This window comes from Pteronotus mesoamericanus, unplaced genomic scaffold (assembly GCF_021234165.1).
Source record: "Pteronotus mesoamericanus isolate MK-2021 breed Mesoamerican mustached bat unplaced genomic scaffold, CSHL_Meso_final scaffold_85, whole genome shotgun sequence".
Classification (NCBI taxonomy): Eukaryota; Metazoa; Chordata; class Mammalia; order Chiroptera; family Mormoopidae; genus Pteronotus; species Pteronotus mesoamericanus.
Window position 1 is genome coordinate 10,133,988 of NW_026555329.1, and position 15,906 is coordinate 10,149,893.

Below are 15,906 nucleotides of genomic sequence, written 5' to 3' on the forward strand. Positions count from 1 at the left end.
GTTATTTAGCTTCTGTGAGTGACAGGGAGCAGAGTGGGACAGGGCACGCTAGCACTCTGCTTCTCCTGTTGGAAACGAGGGGGAGCGGGAGCCCTGTTTTTTTCCATACATGTTCTCAAAGGAACTTCAGTCATATTACACCGGGTGGGGAACCAGGGGAGAAACGGATCATGACTCCGGCACCACAGGGCCCCTCTGTTCTCACCAAGGTTCAGTAGACTTTCTTGAATAAATGTTTCCAAATTTGCGGGATACCCTTAAGACAGTTTTCAAAGGCTTTTTTTAAATGGTGGTTGTGTAAAGTAAAAATACTTTTCACTAGTCCTAGTTGTTTTGCTGGGGAGAGAATCTGCAGAGCCACTCATGTTGAAAATTTTTATGTCTCATGTTCTCTTTTAAATAAATTTTTAGTTCATGGCCTGGCATAAAATTATCTATAAGTAGTTGCAACAGAAATTTAATATTTTTTTTTCTTAAAAAGCGGTATGTTTGTATACATGTGGGTGCATGTGTTTCTTTCCTGTTTTGTCTTCTACCCCCTAATGATAGGCTTGACCAGTTGGGCTAAGTTCCTTATCTGCCTTACCTAACTTTCATCTGCTTGGACTTATGTCCAAGATAACTGCCTTCCTGTCACCCCTGGTGGTCTCCTCATTTTTGCTTTTATGCCTAGGGTCCAAATTTTTACTTGAGTCACTGCAAATGGTGACACAGTTTGTAAACTATCTAAATGACTCATACATTAGCTTTGGTTTTCCGCCAATCTCTTGGCTTTCATAAACTAAATTATGGACTATCTTGTTCAGATGTTGGTCTTAAGACCCAATTTGTTGTATTTGTGTATTAGCTTTACAATCCTCATGTAGCAATTATATGGAAGATAGGATATTTTGGGTACCATTTAAAGAGGTTTGGTTTAACTGTCTACCATAGGAACTGTATTTTATTTTAAGGCTACTTCTTCAAGGCAGCTGTTTGGCAATGACCTCTGAGATAATACAATGAGATTGTATTAAGAGAAAGGTAAAAATTTGCAGATATGAAGGTGTGTTTTTTTTTAAAGGTTAGATGCATCATTAATGAGATAGCTTTTATCAGAGCAACGGATATTAATGAATGCTTTGCCTGAGTTAGCATTCTACTGATTTAATGTTTGAAGGGAATTGTTTTTCACAGGAATTAGAATAAGACAGAAACTCATTGGATCATTGCTGAGTCTCATTTTGGGGATCTTAGAGAATATGCCTGTTTCCTTGATTATCTAATGTGTAAATCAAATCTTTTGAAGGCCCACTGATTAGTAATTTATGTATAATCCATTTCAGTTTCTTCATAATAGACTTTTTCTTTCTGCCATTTTCAAGGAATACCCAATTATATCTTTGCATTCTTTTTTGGTATGTGAGTTCAACGGCCTATATAAAAAAGATTTTGAACCTATAATGAAGAAAATTTTCTGCCTCTTAGCATGGAACCATAATATTATGAGATTAGTTTTTGATGCGATATGATTTGATTTATGAACCAAATTAACAGTTGTTTAAGTATTTTCTTGAGGTAGTTTGTTGAAAGTATGAATAAGATCTGCTTTCAGAAATGTTACAGAGTTTAGAATATTACTTCAAAATATTTTCTAGGTAAAGTAAATGCGTTTCTTGTCTTTTTGCTTGTTATTTAGGCAGCAGGAGCGATTAGACCTCTTGTATCCACTGTCATCAGCCCATCCCCTGATGGTTGCTTAGACCACTCACTGGAACGTGCCCAACATAGAGCAAGTGAAATGCCACAGGCTTTTCTATATGATGTGATCTATGCAGCATATCAGCAGGTAAGAGTTCTGGCTTTTTAAAACAAGATTTTACTTATTTTTAGAGAAGGGGGAAGGGGAGACAAAGAGAGGGAGAGAAACATCAATGTGCAAGAAAAACATTGATTGGCTGCTTCTCCCACACCCCAAAATGGGGACCGGGCTGGCCTGCAACCCAGGCCTGTGCCCTGACCGGGAGTTGAACAGGTCACCGTTCGCTTTTGTGGGACAATGCCCAACCAGCTAAGCCACACTGCTCAGGGCCAAAATTTTGGCTTTTTAATAAAGCTGCTGTGTTGGGGGTCAATAAGACCACCCCTATATTTGGCGATTTTGTAGAACTCGTGGGACTCAGTATATAATTGTACTCATGACTTAAATTGATTACAATGAAGTAGTGAGGATGCACAGCTGGATCCTATGAGAAGGAGACATAGGCAGAGTGTGGAGGAATCCGCGTGGTGGCTTCCTTATGCTTTCCCCCTTTCCTGAAGGGTAACACAAAGACCACCTTCCCTCCAGCATCAGAAATGCAGCAACGGGTACAATGTTTCTCCTCAGGGAAGCCCATCAGAGACTTGGTGTCCAAGGTGTTTATTGGGGTTGGTCACGTAGACATCCGGCCTACCACAGTAAAAAGTTCCAGATTCCCAGAAAGAAAGCAGGTATTGAACATAAATCATATTGTTTATGCAGTCTGAGCACAGTGAGCCTCCCTTATCAGTTAACTGTTCACTGGGAATGCTCCCAGAGCCAATTTCCCAAGCGCTGGCCGAGGGCCCACCTAGTTAACAGGTGTTTCTAAGTTACAGCAGTTGCAGGCCTGATGTGGTAGATTTCCTGCATAGCTGTGTGGACATTTTGCTAATTAAAACTTTAAAGGTAAGTTCTTTCAAAATATCAAATAATTTATTCATGTTTTGATTATACAGGATTACCTTTGTTTTGTTTTTCATGGTTTGGAAACGTTTTGTACCTATGCAAGTTTTACTGCCATTAATTTGCATGCTTATTGGTTAAACAGTTATTGGATATCAGTCATTATGCTTGTCAGCAACTTCCCAGTGAAATATATCTCAGACTAACCCAGTCCTTGCTTGATGTTAGACGACAGTAAATATGAGATAATGGTACTATGAATATTGGTATTTAACATAATAAAAAATACTTTGTATTTTGGGTAGAGGGTAGTTACTCATATACATACATTAAATTATGACTCAATCTTGCCTATAAGTTACTGTTTAAAAATGAGATTATGTAAATTAGAATTCATTTTAATGATGTGAATAGTCAGCTATGGTTTATATTGTTTTCTTAAAATAATGAATTTGAAATGTAGGAATTTGCCTGTATTTTGTCATTAATCATAAACTGTTATGCTACTATAAATTTCTTTGTGGTTTTATTCAAATATCTTATTTTATAGCCTAAATTTTGCTGAGCTAGACTACATCTCCCACCTTCCCTGAAATTAATGAAATAATTTGTTTATTCTTCTATAAACATTTATATCAGGTTTGCAGGCTGGCCTCAATCCACTGAGCCACACCAGCCAAGGCTAAACATTTATATTAGGAAGAGTAAATATATTATGGCTATATTTTAGACAAAAATTGTAATATAATCTCACAGTCCTTACATTAGCCGCATCATTTTTTCAACAGCCTTTGCTGGAAAATTAAGCCTTAATGCACTGAGGCGCTGGTTCTCAAATACAAGTTTCTTCGTTTCTGGAACTTTACTGCCTACTTATCTTGCTACATGTCTCTTAGATACTAGGTAAATGATCACTTTCCTGCCCTCCTGCCTCCTCCCCAGACTAGGTTAGGTCAACACAATACATGTTTTCCCAGTCCTCTGTTTTTCTGCCCAGCATCAAAGTTATAATTAATTATTTGGGAAACCATTTATAAAATAAGTGACTCCCCTCCTAGATTTGGGGTTCTGTGAGGCGTATCTGTCTTGTTCTCAGCAACCTGTCTGGTACATTGTTAGTACCAAGTACATACTTGTTCAGTGGAAAAAACATACAAGATGTGCGTGTGTATAAATATGTGAAAAAGGGGCCTGTGTATTTGCTCTTCCCTCTGCCTGGGCCACTTTGTCCAGACGATCACCCTGGTTGATTCTACTCTTCATGTAGGTCCTTGTGCACCTGTCACCTTCTAAGAGAAGCCTGCCTTTATAATGTTACATAAGACAGCGTCCTCTATCATATATTTCTTTATTCTGCTTTAGTTTTCCTTATTAGATATCGCTTTTTTGACTAATCCATATTTCTGGTAGGTATTGGTCTGTCCCCACAATTAGTATGTCAGTTCCACAAGTACAGGGACACTTCTTATCTCTAGCATCTGGAAGAGTTCATGACTTACATGAGGTTCTTAATATTGTAAAATGAATGAATTTTATGCATATGCACCTGTGTGTATGTAGATACATATTTATATGTTAACACTAATGTCAATTATTATATAAAAAGCTCTGCATGGGGATAATATATATTCATAAATGTATATATTTATAAACTCTTCCTAGAACCTTTAGGAAAATCACCTGAACAATTATTAGAAGTGTGGGCAAAGATTTGTGTATAAAGTTCTCGATAGCAGCATTTTTTAAGTGTGAACTTTTACACGGCCTGTGTTTCTAGAGATCAGTTAGTGACATTCATTGGTAAAACTTTTAAAGGGTCACTTCAAGTTTGTGTTTTTGTAGAATTTCTGGGCATGCAAATGCTCATGGCAGAATGTTATGTTAATGGGATAACATAATGACACAAAGTTATATTAATAACTATATAGAAAATATATTTTATATCCTTATAGGTCTAAATGTATGGGTGTAGAAAAACTAATTGCATAATTGAATACTGAAGTGTTATTAATGTTTATGTCTGTGTTGGTATTAATTTAAAAGTCATTAAAAAATCTAAAGATGTGGTAGATATATAGAAGATACATAAATACTTAACTATTATTTTTATTGCTTTTTGGGCTTTTTTGTGTAAGTAGGTATTTGTTTATTGGTTTTCTTTTGTTGCTTAAGATCATCTAAAAATTTTTAATGACACATTATGAGTTTGCTAAAGGAAAATTTTGCTATATTAAATAATATCCTATTCAATAGTGAAATTTATAGTCTCTAGGAACATGGGGGTAACCCCAAAAATTGATCCAGAGGGTTCTTATTAAATATTCAAATATGTAATCCTTCTATGCAGTTTTAGGAAAAATAAGAAATTTTTGTAGAATGAAGCTTTTCAAATTACATAAATCCGTTTCTTGAGATAATGGGTGTGATGGTAACAGATGGTATTCTGAACTTTATTGTTTAGAGACCTGTGTCATTTCTAACACTCAAGGTTTTAGATTCCCAGAAAGCAATTTTTAGAATGTAACTTGTTAATTAAGTTTGCATGAAAGACACAGCAGGACTCAACCAGGAGGTGAAAGAGTTCTCTGTATTGTTAATTATGTACCTTTTGGTTTGATATATTGGACTTCACTCTGAAAATATTTAATATTTAAATATTACAGCTTCTCAATCCTCATTATAAGAGTTTTTTTTTTTTTAAGTACCCATTTAACTCGAAAGGGTAAAAACACCCTTAAGAACCACAATCAAATCAAACCCATTATAAAAGATTCCCATTACGTTGGTCTTCTGGTACAACAATATCATAATCATGATATTAAATGGGTACAACAGGAATTTCCTTTGTTACTGTTCTGCTCCTATCCATGTGCATTAGGATAAATAGAACTTACATCTTGTAATGAGTGCTAACACATCGGGCTTTAAGTACTGAGTTGACGAGAAGTCAGTCAAGAAGGTGGAATGTTATGAAGAGTATCTTTTCTTTATGTCCACAAGAATTACAATTTTCAGAGGCTTTATTATCATTTTACAGTGAATAGTTCCCCAAAGGAGGGGACTTTGATGAATGTTTAGTTGGGCCCGACCGGATTTGAAGGTGATTAGGAAAAGCCTCAGAAGAGTCTCAGAAGAAATCTCCTGTTACATGGGATTTTGAAAAGGAAATGTAGGAACGGATAGGAGGAGGGCACAGATTTTTTTTTTTTTAACAAATAGAGGATTGAGGACTGGACAGGAATAAGAAGATCATGAGGGGAAGATTGAGTGAATGAAGGAAGAAAATGTGAAGAAAATGAGTGAAAAAGAGAAAGAAGGGATTTAAAGACAAAGCTTTCTGAGTCCTAAAGAGCTGACTTGTTAGGACCCTCATTTTGCCTCTCGTAAATTTTAGCTGCAAACGACGGTAGCAAAACTGTACATGTCATTAATAAAACTATGATCTACATATTATTTTTTGTACTTTATAAGATAAAATAAATTCACAATTTTGTCGCATTTTTGAAGTTATTTAAATACTTCCCTAAGTCATTTCCTATTTTTCATATTGCTCATTTTCTAAATCATATTCCCTTTTTGTCTCCCTTGCTATTATTTTTTCTTTTACCAATTTTTCTAGGTAGGCTTTCATAGCCAGATCATTTCCATGGCCCCAATTTTGGAGAAATTAAAAAACATTGTAGAAAAAAATACATTTTATGACGCTGGCAGGGACTTCCTTTGAGAACAATATCTTCACCTCCAGAAGTTTCTTAATAGCCTGAAATTATAAATTATTTTGTTCTTTATTTACTTTATGTGTATGACACCAGTTTATAAATGATTTTTACCAGCTTGCTTTTCTCTGAACCTTCTACAATTGATTGTGGCTTTAAAACTGCTCCATCAAATCTTATCTAAATAGGTTTTGAGGAAAATAATCTTTTGGCAGTTTTCCCCTTGACATTCTTGTCCATCTTGATCAATGTGCCACAATAAAAATCACCATAGGTGATCTTTGTAACCTGCAAATCAGGCCATGCTGGTCCACAGCCTTGGGACCTATGTGGCGCTTTGTGTCCCACAGGATAAAGGACTTCAGCATGGTGTAATTCTCTTCCATTCCTCAGATCTCTCGTCTGTGGAGCTCATGACTTAGTTTCCTCACTACACCTACCTTTTATCCTGCAGGGTGTGTTTTTTGGCATACGTGATTTCTTTTACTTTTCACTAAAAAGAAGCAGACAAACAAGGAACAAGAAACACACCTCTGTTTTGGACTTTACCTCCTCCTCACTCTCATTTACGAATCCCCTGAACGCCCAATGGTTTATTGAAACTTTTGAAATCTGTCCTCTTGTACCCTAACATGTTTTAACATTAAACTATTAGTTTTGTTTTATATATTTTTAATTTTTAATTAAATGTATTGGGGTAACATTGGTTATAACATATAGATTTCAGGTGTACAGCTTTATAGTATACAACATCTGTATATTCTATTTTGTGCTCACCACCTGAAATCTGGTCTCCTTTTCTCACTTTGTATTTCACCCCATTTATTCTTTTTGTCTTCCCTCTCCCTCATTATCCTCTGTAGCCATGAGTTTTTTCATTTTATTTTGTTTTTTCCTTTTTGTTTTATATTCCACATAGGAGTGAAATCTTATAGTCTTGTCCTTTTTCACCTGACTTATTTCACTTAACACAGTACTCTCAAGGTCTATCCATATTATTGCAAATGGTGATATTTTACTTTTTAAATGACTAAGTAGTATTCCATTGTATACATATCTACCACATCTTCATCCAGTCATTTGTCGAAGCACATTTGGGTTGTGTCCATGCATTGGCTACTGTAATAATGCTTCAGTGAACATAGGGACATATATATCTTTATAAATAAGCTTTTTTAAAATTTCTCACATAGATACCCAGAGAGGAATTGCTTATTGATATGGTGATTCCATTCTTAATTTTCTGAGGAACCTCCATACTGTTATCTATAGTGGCTGTACCAATTGACATTCCCATCAGCAGTGTATGAGGATTTTTTTTCCTCTATATTCTTTCCAACACTTATTTCTGGTCTTATTGATAATAGCCATTCTAATGGGTGTGAGGTGGTATCTCATTATGGTTTTGATTTTCATTTTCCCCATGATTAGTGATGTTGAGCATTTTTTCATATATTGGTTGGCCATCTGTATGTCTTCCTTGGGAAAGTATCTATTCAGGTCACCTGCCCATTTTTTAATCAGATTGTTTTTTGTTGTTGTTGTTGAGTTATGTTTATATATTTTATATTAGCCCCTTATTGGAGGTATAATTTACAGATACCTTCTCCCATTCAGTTGGCTGTCTTAAAAATTATTTTTAACATGTATTCTGAGACACATTAAAGTGCAAATGTGTCACTTTGTCCCTTCTTTTTGTTTGGATCATAGGTGTGTAGAACTGAGCTTATGCTCCTCCTCAGTTATAGTCGGCTACTATTATTTAGTGTTCTAGCCACCTCCTTTTATATTAAAAAAAATTATACATGTTTTCCTTTCGTATACAAGATCTTATTCTTACACTTCCAGAAGAATCTTTTCTGTTGTATTTAATATTTATCCTCTTAATAAACCTATCATATATATATATATCTAGGTATATATATTTTCCTAGGATGTATCATGTTATATTCTTGAAATTTACATAACCTATTTTGATTTTTATTTAGCACTATTTGTGAAACTGTCCACGTTGATGAATCTAAAGCTGACTCAGTGCTTCTTAATTAGTTCATAGTTTCTAATCACGTGCATAGACTACATTTTACTTATTTATCTCATTTTGATAGACATCTGCATTGCTTGTTACCATAAATACAGAAATGAATATCCTCATATGTGTCACTCTGTAAGCATAGTGCAAGGGTGTGCAAGAGTTTCTCTGGGGTAAATATTAAGGACTGGACTTGCCAGGTCATAGGGTACATGATTCTTTCTCTAAACCGCTATGGGGTTGCTCTCAAGAATGGCTGTAACAGTGTAAGATCCCACTAGCTATGAAGCGGGGGAAATCAGTTCTAGTGTCAGCCACATCTTCTGTAGTTTTGAAGTGTTGTAATTTACTAATTTTTGTCAATCTGATAGATGTATACTGATCTGTGTTTTAATTTGAATTTATTTGATTGCTACTGAGGATGAGCCATTCTATATATTTTTTACATTTCTGTGTTAATATCTTAATAATGCTTATTAATATCTGCCCATTTTCTTTTGTATTTCTTGTTGATTTGATAGTTTCTTGTGTACACTAGATATTATTCTTTCTTAGTTTTGCATGTTACAAATATTCTGTCAGTCTAAAACTTGTGTGTTAATGTTAATCTTTAATGTTCTTCATTTTGAGGCAATCACGTTCTGTTCATTTAAGGTTTAAGAAATTTGTTCTGACATTGTTTTACATCTTTGTTAATTATTTTCAAAACTCTCTATTCAGCACAGGTTCCCTAGCAAACAGAGCCAAAGGCAAGGCTTCAGTTACTGATGTAGGGTGATGTATATAGTAAGTCCTCACTTACGTTGTCTATAGGTCCTCAGAAACTGTGACTTCAAGTGAAACAAGGTATACCTAATCCAATTTGACTATAGGTTAACTTATATAAACAAGAGTTAAGTTTTGTGGCTTATTTCTGGTCACAAATGCATCACCAAACTTCTAAATAAAGACCCAAAACACTTCTAATATTAAACATCGGAATAAATGTGGGTTTTACATACATTTGAGAAAGATTAATAAAAATCAGTAAGATAATTCCTTTCCAATTTGCTGATTTCAGTTCAGGGTCCCAGCTGACCAGGGCCTTTCCTGGCAGCTCGGGGTGCAAGGTGGGGCCCACCCAGCAGGGCACACCCACACCCACACCCACACTTACTCAGACTGGGACAGTTTGGACATGCGAACCCACCTCATGTGCTCATCTGTAGGATGTGAGAGTAAACCAGAGTACCTAGAAACAATCCATGCAGACGTGGGGAGAAAGTGTAAGCTCCGCACCAGCAGTAGCTCCAGCCAGGAACCATTAACATTAGAACAAAATAATGTTGAAAAAAGATGACATCATTAGAGGAACTACTGTATTGCCAATCTGATCACCACTTCACAAAGAAACGCAGCTGGTCACGTCATCACATGGGACATATCCAGACAGCTTTACACACAACTATTTGTACATTTCCTTGGAGTAGACTCCTCTAAGAGACAGAATTCATCTGTTATCTCGCTTGGTTAAAGTTACTCCCACAAAGAATGAACTCTGGTTTGTGCCACCCAGCCCATTAATTCCCAAGGAAAGCCAGATCCCATAACTTACACCATGGTGCTGAGTCCAGAGGCAGCTCCAGGGAAAAGCCAGAGACCCTGGCTTTTGGCCTATAGCATCTTCCGGCCCACATGTGTTTAGCACTTTGGTGGCTGAGGGAGTATGAGACGAAGAGAATCAGAGATAGGGCGTAGATGTGACTGATACACTATTTATTGGCCTTTATTAGTTTCACATAATTTTGAAATCTGTTCAGCTACTGCCAAATGGAAGCTCTTATTAGAATGTTTTAAAATTACAAATTAATTTAGGGATTAAGTTGACGTCTTTAAATAGTAAGTTGTCTCCCATTTGTTAATGTTTTTTCTTTTCTTTACCTTGGCTGGGGAGATATATCCAGTAAAATATTTCCAACAAGCAATGTCCAAGATTTTGCTGCTTGTATTTCCTTCTAGGATTTTTAAGGTTTGGTATTTAATCCATTTAAGTATTTAATCCATTTTGAATTTATTCTTGTGTGGGGTGAAGGAAGGTGGTCTAGTTTCATTTTTTCTGCATGTATATGTTCAAATTTCCCAACACCACTTATTGAATAAACTATCTTTAGCCCATTGTATGTGCTGCTACCTTTGTTGAATATTAATTGAATATACAGGTGTGGGTTTATTTCTGGGATCTCTGTTCTGGTCCATTGATCTGTGTGTCTGTTTTTATGCCAGTACCAAGCTGTTTTGATTATCTGGCCTTATAGTATAGTTTGACGTTAGGTAACGTGATTTCTCCAACTTTGCGCTTCTTTCTCAGGATCACGGTTGTTATTCAGGGCGTTTTGTGTTTCCATACACATTTTTGAAATATTTGTTCTAGTTCTGTGAAATACAATATTGGAATCTTGATAGGAATTGTGTTGACTCTATTGACTGCTTTGAGTCTCATGGACATTTTAATAGTGCTAATTCTTCCTATCCATAAACACGGTATATGCTTCCACTTTCTTGTATCTTCCTCAGTGTCTTTCTTCAGTGTCTTATAATTTTCTGAGTACAGATTCTTTACGTCTTTGGTTAGGTGTATTCCTAGGTGTTATATTCTTTTTGTAGGAACTGTGAATTGGATTATTTTCTTAATTTCCCTGTTAGTTTATCAAACTAAAAAGATTTTCCGAAGCAAAGGAAGTCATCAAAAAAAATAAAAGGACAGCCCTTAGAATAGGAGAACATATTCACCAATGATATACTTGATAAGGGGTTAATATCCAAAATTTATAAAGAACTTACAAAACTCAACATAAAAAAAAAAAACCAAAACAACCAACCAACCAACCAACCAAATTAAAAAATGGGCAAAGGACCTGAATAGACCCTTCTCCAAAGAGGACATGCAGATGGGCACTAGACATATGAAAAGATGCCCAATGTCACTAATTGTCAGAGAAATGCAAATTAAAACCATATTGAAATATCATCTCACGTCTCTCAGAGTGGCTGTCATCAATAAATCAGCAAACAGCAAGTGCTAGTGAGGATGTGAAGAAAGGGGAACCTTTTTGCAGTGTTGGTGGAAATGCAGACTGGTGCAGCCACTGAAGAAAACAGTATGGACATACTTCAAAAAATTAAAAATGGAACTGCCTTTCAACCCAGTTACCCCACTTCTGGAAATATACTGAAAGGAACCTAAAACACTAATTTGAAAGAACATAAGCACCCTATGTTCATTGCAGCATTATTTACAATCACCAAGATAAGGAAGCAGCCCAAGTGTCCATCAATAGATGAGTGGATAAAGCAACTATGAGGCATTTATGCAATGGCATACTACTTGGCCATGAAAAAGGAGAAAACTGTTACCCTTTGTGACAGTATGGATGTACCTGGGGAACATGACACTAAATGAAATAAGCCTGTCAGGGAAAGGCAAATGACATATGATTTCACTCATATGTGGAATCTAATGAACAAACTGAACTAACAGTAAAAAGAGGACAGACTCATAGATGGAGAGCAGATGACAGCTGGGGCAGGGGGAAGTAAGGAGGTGGAGGGACTGAGCAAAAACGGAAAAAGAACTTATGGACACGGACAACAGTTGTGGTTGCTAGGGGGAGGCGGGTATAACAGGACTAAATGGTAATGGAAAAAATACAATAAAGATTAAATTAATAAAATGGTAAATTGTCTCTTTTATGAACAGAGTATGGCTCAATTATATCTTCTTTCATTCTCTGAATGATTTTTATTTTGTTATATATTGTATATTATTTATTAGTAATTTCTTGGATTATACATATTAGCTATTGTAAACTATTTTGTATTATATTTTCTAATTTGTATTTGTTGCGGTTATGTTCCCTTGAACTTCCTTTGGAAGATTGAGCTTTTAACAGGAAAATTCATTGAACCCTCATTTAAGTTTGTACTTGAATTCTTCTGTTTTACATCAATGATCTTATTGTATGCTAATACTGAGAAATCTGTGTTTTTGAATCTTTATTTTTCTTTTATTGTTCCTTTTGGCAAGGACCTCTGGTATCATGTTGTAGAAAAGCAAAGATAATAAAGTATGTTTTCTGAATTCTGTTATTAAAAGGTCTATATCTAACTTCTTAAGTATAAAGTTTGCAGTAGGTTTTTTTTTTTTGATAAAAAGCTTTTAACAAGTTAAATTAATATTTATTTTCCAGAGAGGTTTCTTTTGAAAAATCACAAATAAATATTATGCTTTTTGAAATCTTATTTTTTATGTGTAGTGAGATCAGTGTATGGTTTTTATGTTTAGTTTAATAATGTGATAAATTAACATAGTAGACTTACTGATGTTGAACCATCTTTGATTCTGGGGTGAGCAATACTTGATGTAATTTTTTTCACTATTTGATTTAGCTACCTAATATTTTATTTGGGATTTTCCCTCTGTCTTTAGAGTAAGATTGTCCTCTATTTTTTTCTTGTGCTGTTCTTATTTGGTTTTCTTAGCAAGACTATGCTAAACTTAATCAGTGGGTCATTATTCCTTTTTAAAAATTTTCTGTTACAATTCTTACAAGAAATATAGTATTCTTTAAATTTGGATAGAACTTCACAGTATTACTATCTAGCTGGAGATTTTTTAGGGGGGATAGGGTTAGAAAAGCACCCTTTTTCCCCTTCTATTTTTTTTTTTTTTTGAGGAACCTCCTTCCTGTTCTCCATAGAGGCTATACCATTTTACATTCCCACAAATAGTGTGGAAGGGTTTTAATTTCCAGTTTCTCCACATTTTGTTTACACTTTATGTATCTATCATTTATCTTTCTATTATCTCTCTCTCTCTCTCTCTCTCTCTCTATCTCTCTGTCTATCTGTCTGGTAGCCATCCTAACTGGTGTGATAATGTTTTGGCTATGTGGAGTGATTATGCACTCTTTGGTACTCTAATCCTATTTCTTTCTTATTCTTCCTTCTGTCTTTACTGTCTCTCATAGTACCTTAAATCTAGTGGATGTATAATACATGTTATAGTGGGAATTAAAAAAACTATAAGACTTTTTGTGTATAAAATATCGTATGCTCTTACAGGTAGCTATGAATATTTTCCTCAGGTCCTATAGAGTAGAAAATTGGACTTACCATAGAAACCGTAGGGAACAACACTACCTATTTTTTCATCTTATTACCCTAGTTCACACCTGTTCTCTAGGAATCATGTCTTAAAAAGATGTGAACATGTCTTTGCCTGTGTAGACAATTTTTAAAAATGCAGTGTGGGTGCATTTCAGTTGTAAGTGCCTCTAAGAAAAACAGAAAACAAAATATGAGGCAGAGGACACAGAATCAGACTGGAGAGAGGATATCAACAATAAAAGAGTTATTTCTTTCTTCTTGTGGTTTGTCCTGAGTTCATGTTATTGAATTGGAAAAACAAGATCCTGGAAAAACCTTCTTCAGTCTGGTAGATTACTGGAAGCCTCTTCTATGTTTGTGCTTTTCTGGTGAGAAAGTTAAAGGTGGGGAATGGAATGTGTGGGAAGAGGCCTACAGTGGAAACACTTCTTCTGTCATGAGCAGTAGGGCCTCTTGGAGTTGTCAAGTGCTTTTTTGTTTTATGTTCTAAAAACCCTGATCTCTTTGTTACAGAATTTGGCAAGAAAAGCTGCTTTTTCAAAATAAACAGAAATGAACTGAGAGGCATAGTATGAGTCTCTTGTTGTTTTCTTTTTAACTATAGAACTCTGTATCTGAAAGAAGATACTGACTTCTGCAGGACGGTCAGGAGAGGGCACGGGGTATAGGGAAGTTTGAGAAGTTACACAGATGGACACTGAACACTTGTAAATAAATAGCCATCGAATTCTAGGCTTTGTATGTGACAGGTGCTGACAGATGCTAGTAGACAGGTAGTCCTTCTACTTCATCCTCCTCCAAGGATGGCAGAGCTCCCGATCACCACACCATTCCCTGATCCCATGAACTGCTGTGTGCTAGCAAAGAGACACCATTATTTAGAGGGAAGGAATAAGGTTCCAAATGGAAACGTTTTGTTTCACTGAATGCTAAGTGAGGTGTGGGTTCATCCAGAATCAGATGATAAAGTAAATTTTGATTTCACTTTCACTTTGTCCTTTTATGCTAACTATGCAATGTATGCATTAGCATCAGGTGATAACTAGCAGTTCATGGCCAAAACAAAACCTGTTTCCTAGGCAGATCTGAGAACCTCCACTCTTATTTGAGGCTCTTTTACTTTAGAAAAGAGTAGATTTAGAAAAATTTAGAAAAATTACAGAATGATGAAAAAAGTATAGTGAGATATTTTGAGGATATATTGTACCTTATCATGAAGGAATATGGCTTTTAAAATTTATATAATGTTATACATACCTTTTTTACATTCTGTGTCTGTTGTGTTAAGCAGATGAATGAATGAAAATTTTTTCCTGTGTACTTCTGAATTATGTGCTATTTATTTATGGTGGAAATTGCTGTTCCAGATTGGTTAAATTGGGGACTGTTTCTCTTGGTTAGATTTACCAAAAGAGCCATATGCATGAAATTTATTTACTTATTTAAAGATTTTATTTATTTATTTTTAGAGAGAGGGAAAGGGAGGGAGAAAGAGAGGGAAACATCAATGTGTGCTTGCCTCTCATGTGCCCCCATCTGGGATGTGCCCTGTCTGGGAATCAAGCCAGTGACCCTTTGGTTCACAGGCCAGCACTCAATCTACTGCGCCACACCAGCCAGGGCTATTTATTTATTTTTTAAATTATATTTTATTGATTATGGTATTATAGTTGTCCCAATTTTTTCTCTCTTTGTCCCCCTCCAACCAGCACCCCCCGCTCCTTCAGGCAATCCCCACACCATTGTTCATGTCCATGCCCATGTGTATAAGTTCTTTGGCTACTCCATTTCCTATACTGTACTTTACATCCCCATGGCTATTCTGTAACTACCTATTTGTACTTCTTAATCCTTGCACCTCTTCACCCATTCCCCTACATCTCCCCCCCATCTGGTAGCCATCAAAATGCTCTCTGTATCCATGATTCTGTCACTGTTCTTCTTTGCTTAGTTTACTTTTTAGATTCAATTATTGATATATATGTATTTATTGCCATTTTATTGTTCATAGTTTTGATCTTTTTCTTAAATAAGTCCCTCTAACATTTCATATAATAGTAGTTTGGTGATGATAAACTCCTTTAGTTTTCTCTTGCCTGGGCAGCTCCTCCTCTGCCCTTTGATTCCAAATGATAACTTTGCTGGATAAAGCAATGTTGGCTGCAGGTTCCTGCTTCATGACTTTGAATATTTTTTGCCAATCCCTTCTAGCCTGCAAAGTTTCTTTTGAGAAATCAGTTGACAGTCTTATGGGAGTTCCCCTATAGGTAATGAACAGCTTTTTTCTTGCTGCTTTTAAGATTCTCTCTTTATCTTTAACCTTTGGC

At 35.6% G+C, this 15,906-nt stretch overlaps 1 protein-coding gene across 1 annotated transcript in view; it reads left to right on the top strand.

The window, feature by feature from the left end:
* Positions 1-15,906, top strand: part of CRPPA (CDP-L-ribitol pyrophosphorylase A) — a 197,143-nt gene that overhangs the window by 17,146 nt on the left and 164,091 nt on the right. Inside the window, exon 3 of the mRNA XM_054564164.1 lies at positions 1,679-1,828. Within this exon, the coding sequence (XP_054420139.1) occupies positions 1,679-1,828 (150 nt within the window). The remainder of the gene's footprint in view (positions 1-1,678; positions 1,829-15,906) is intronic.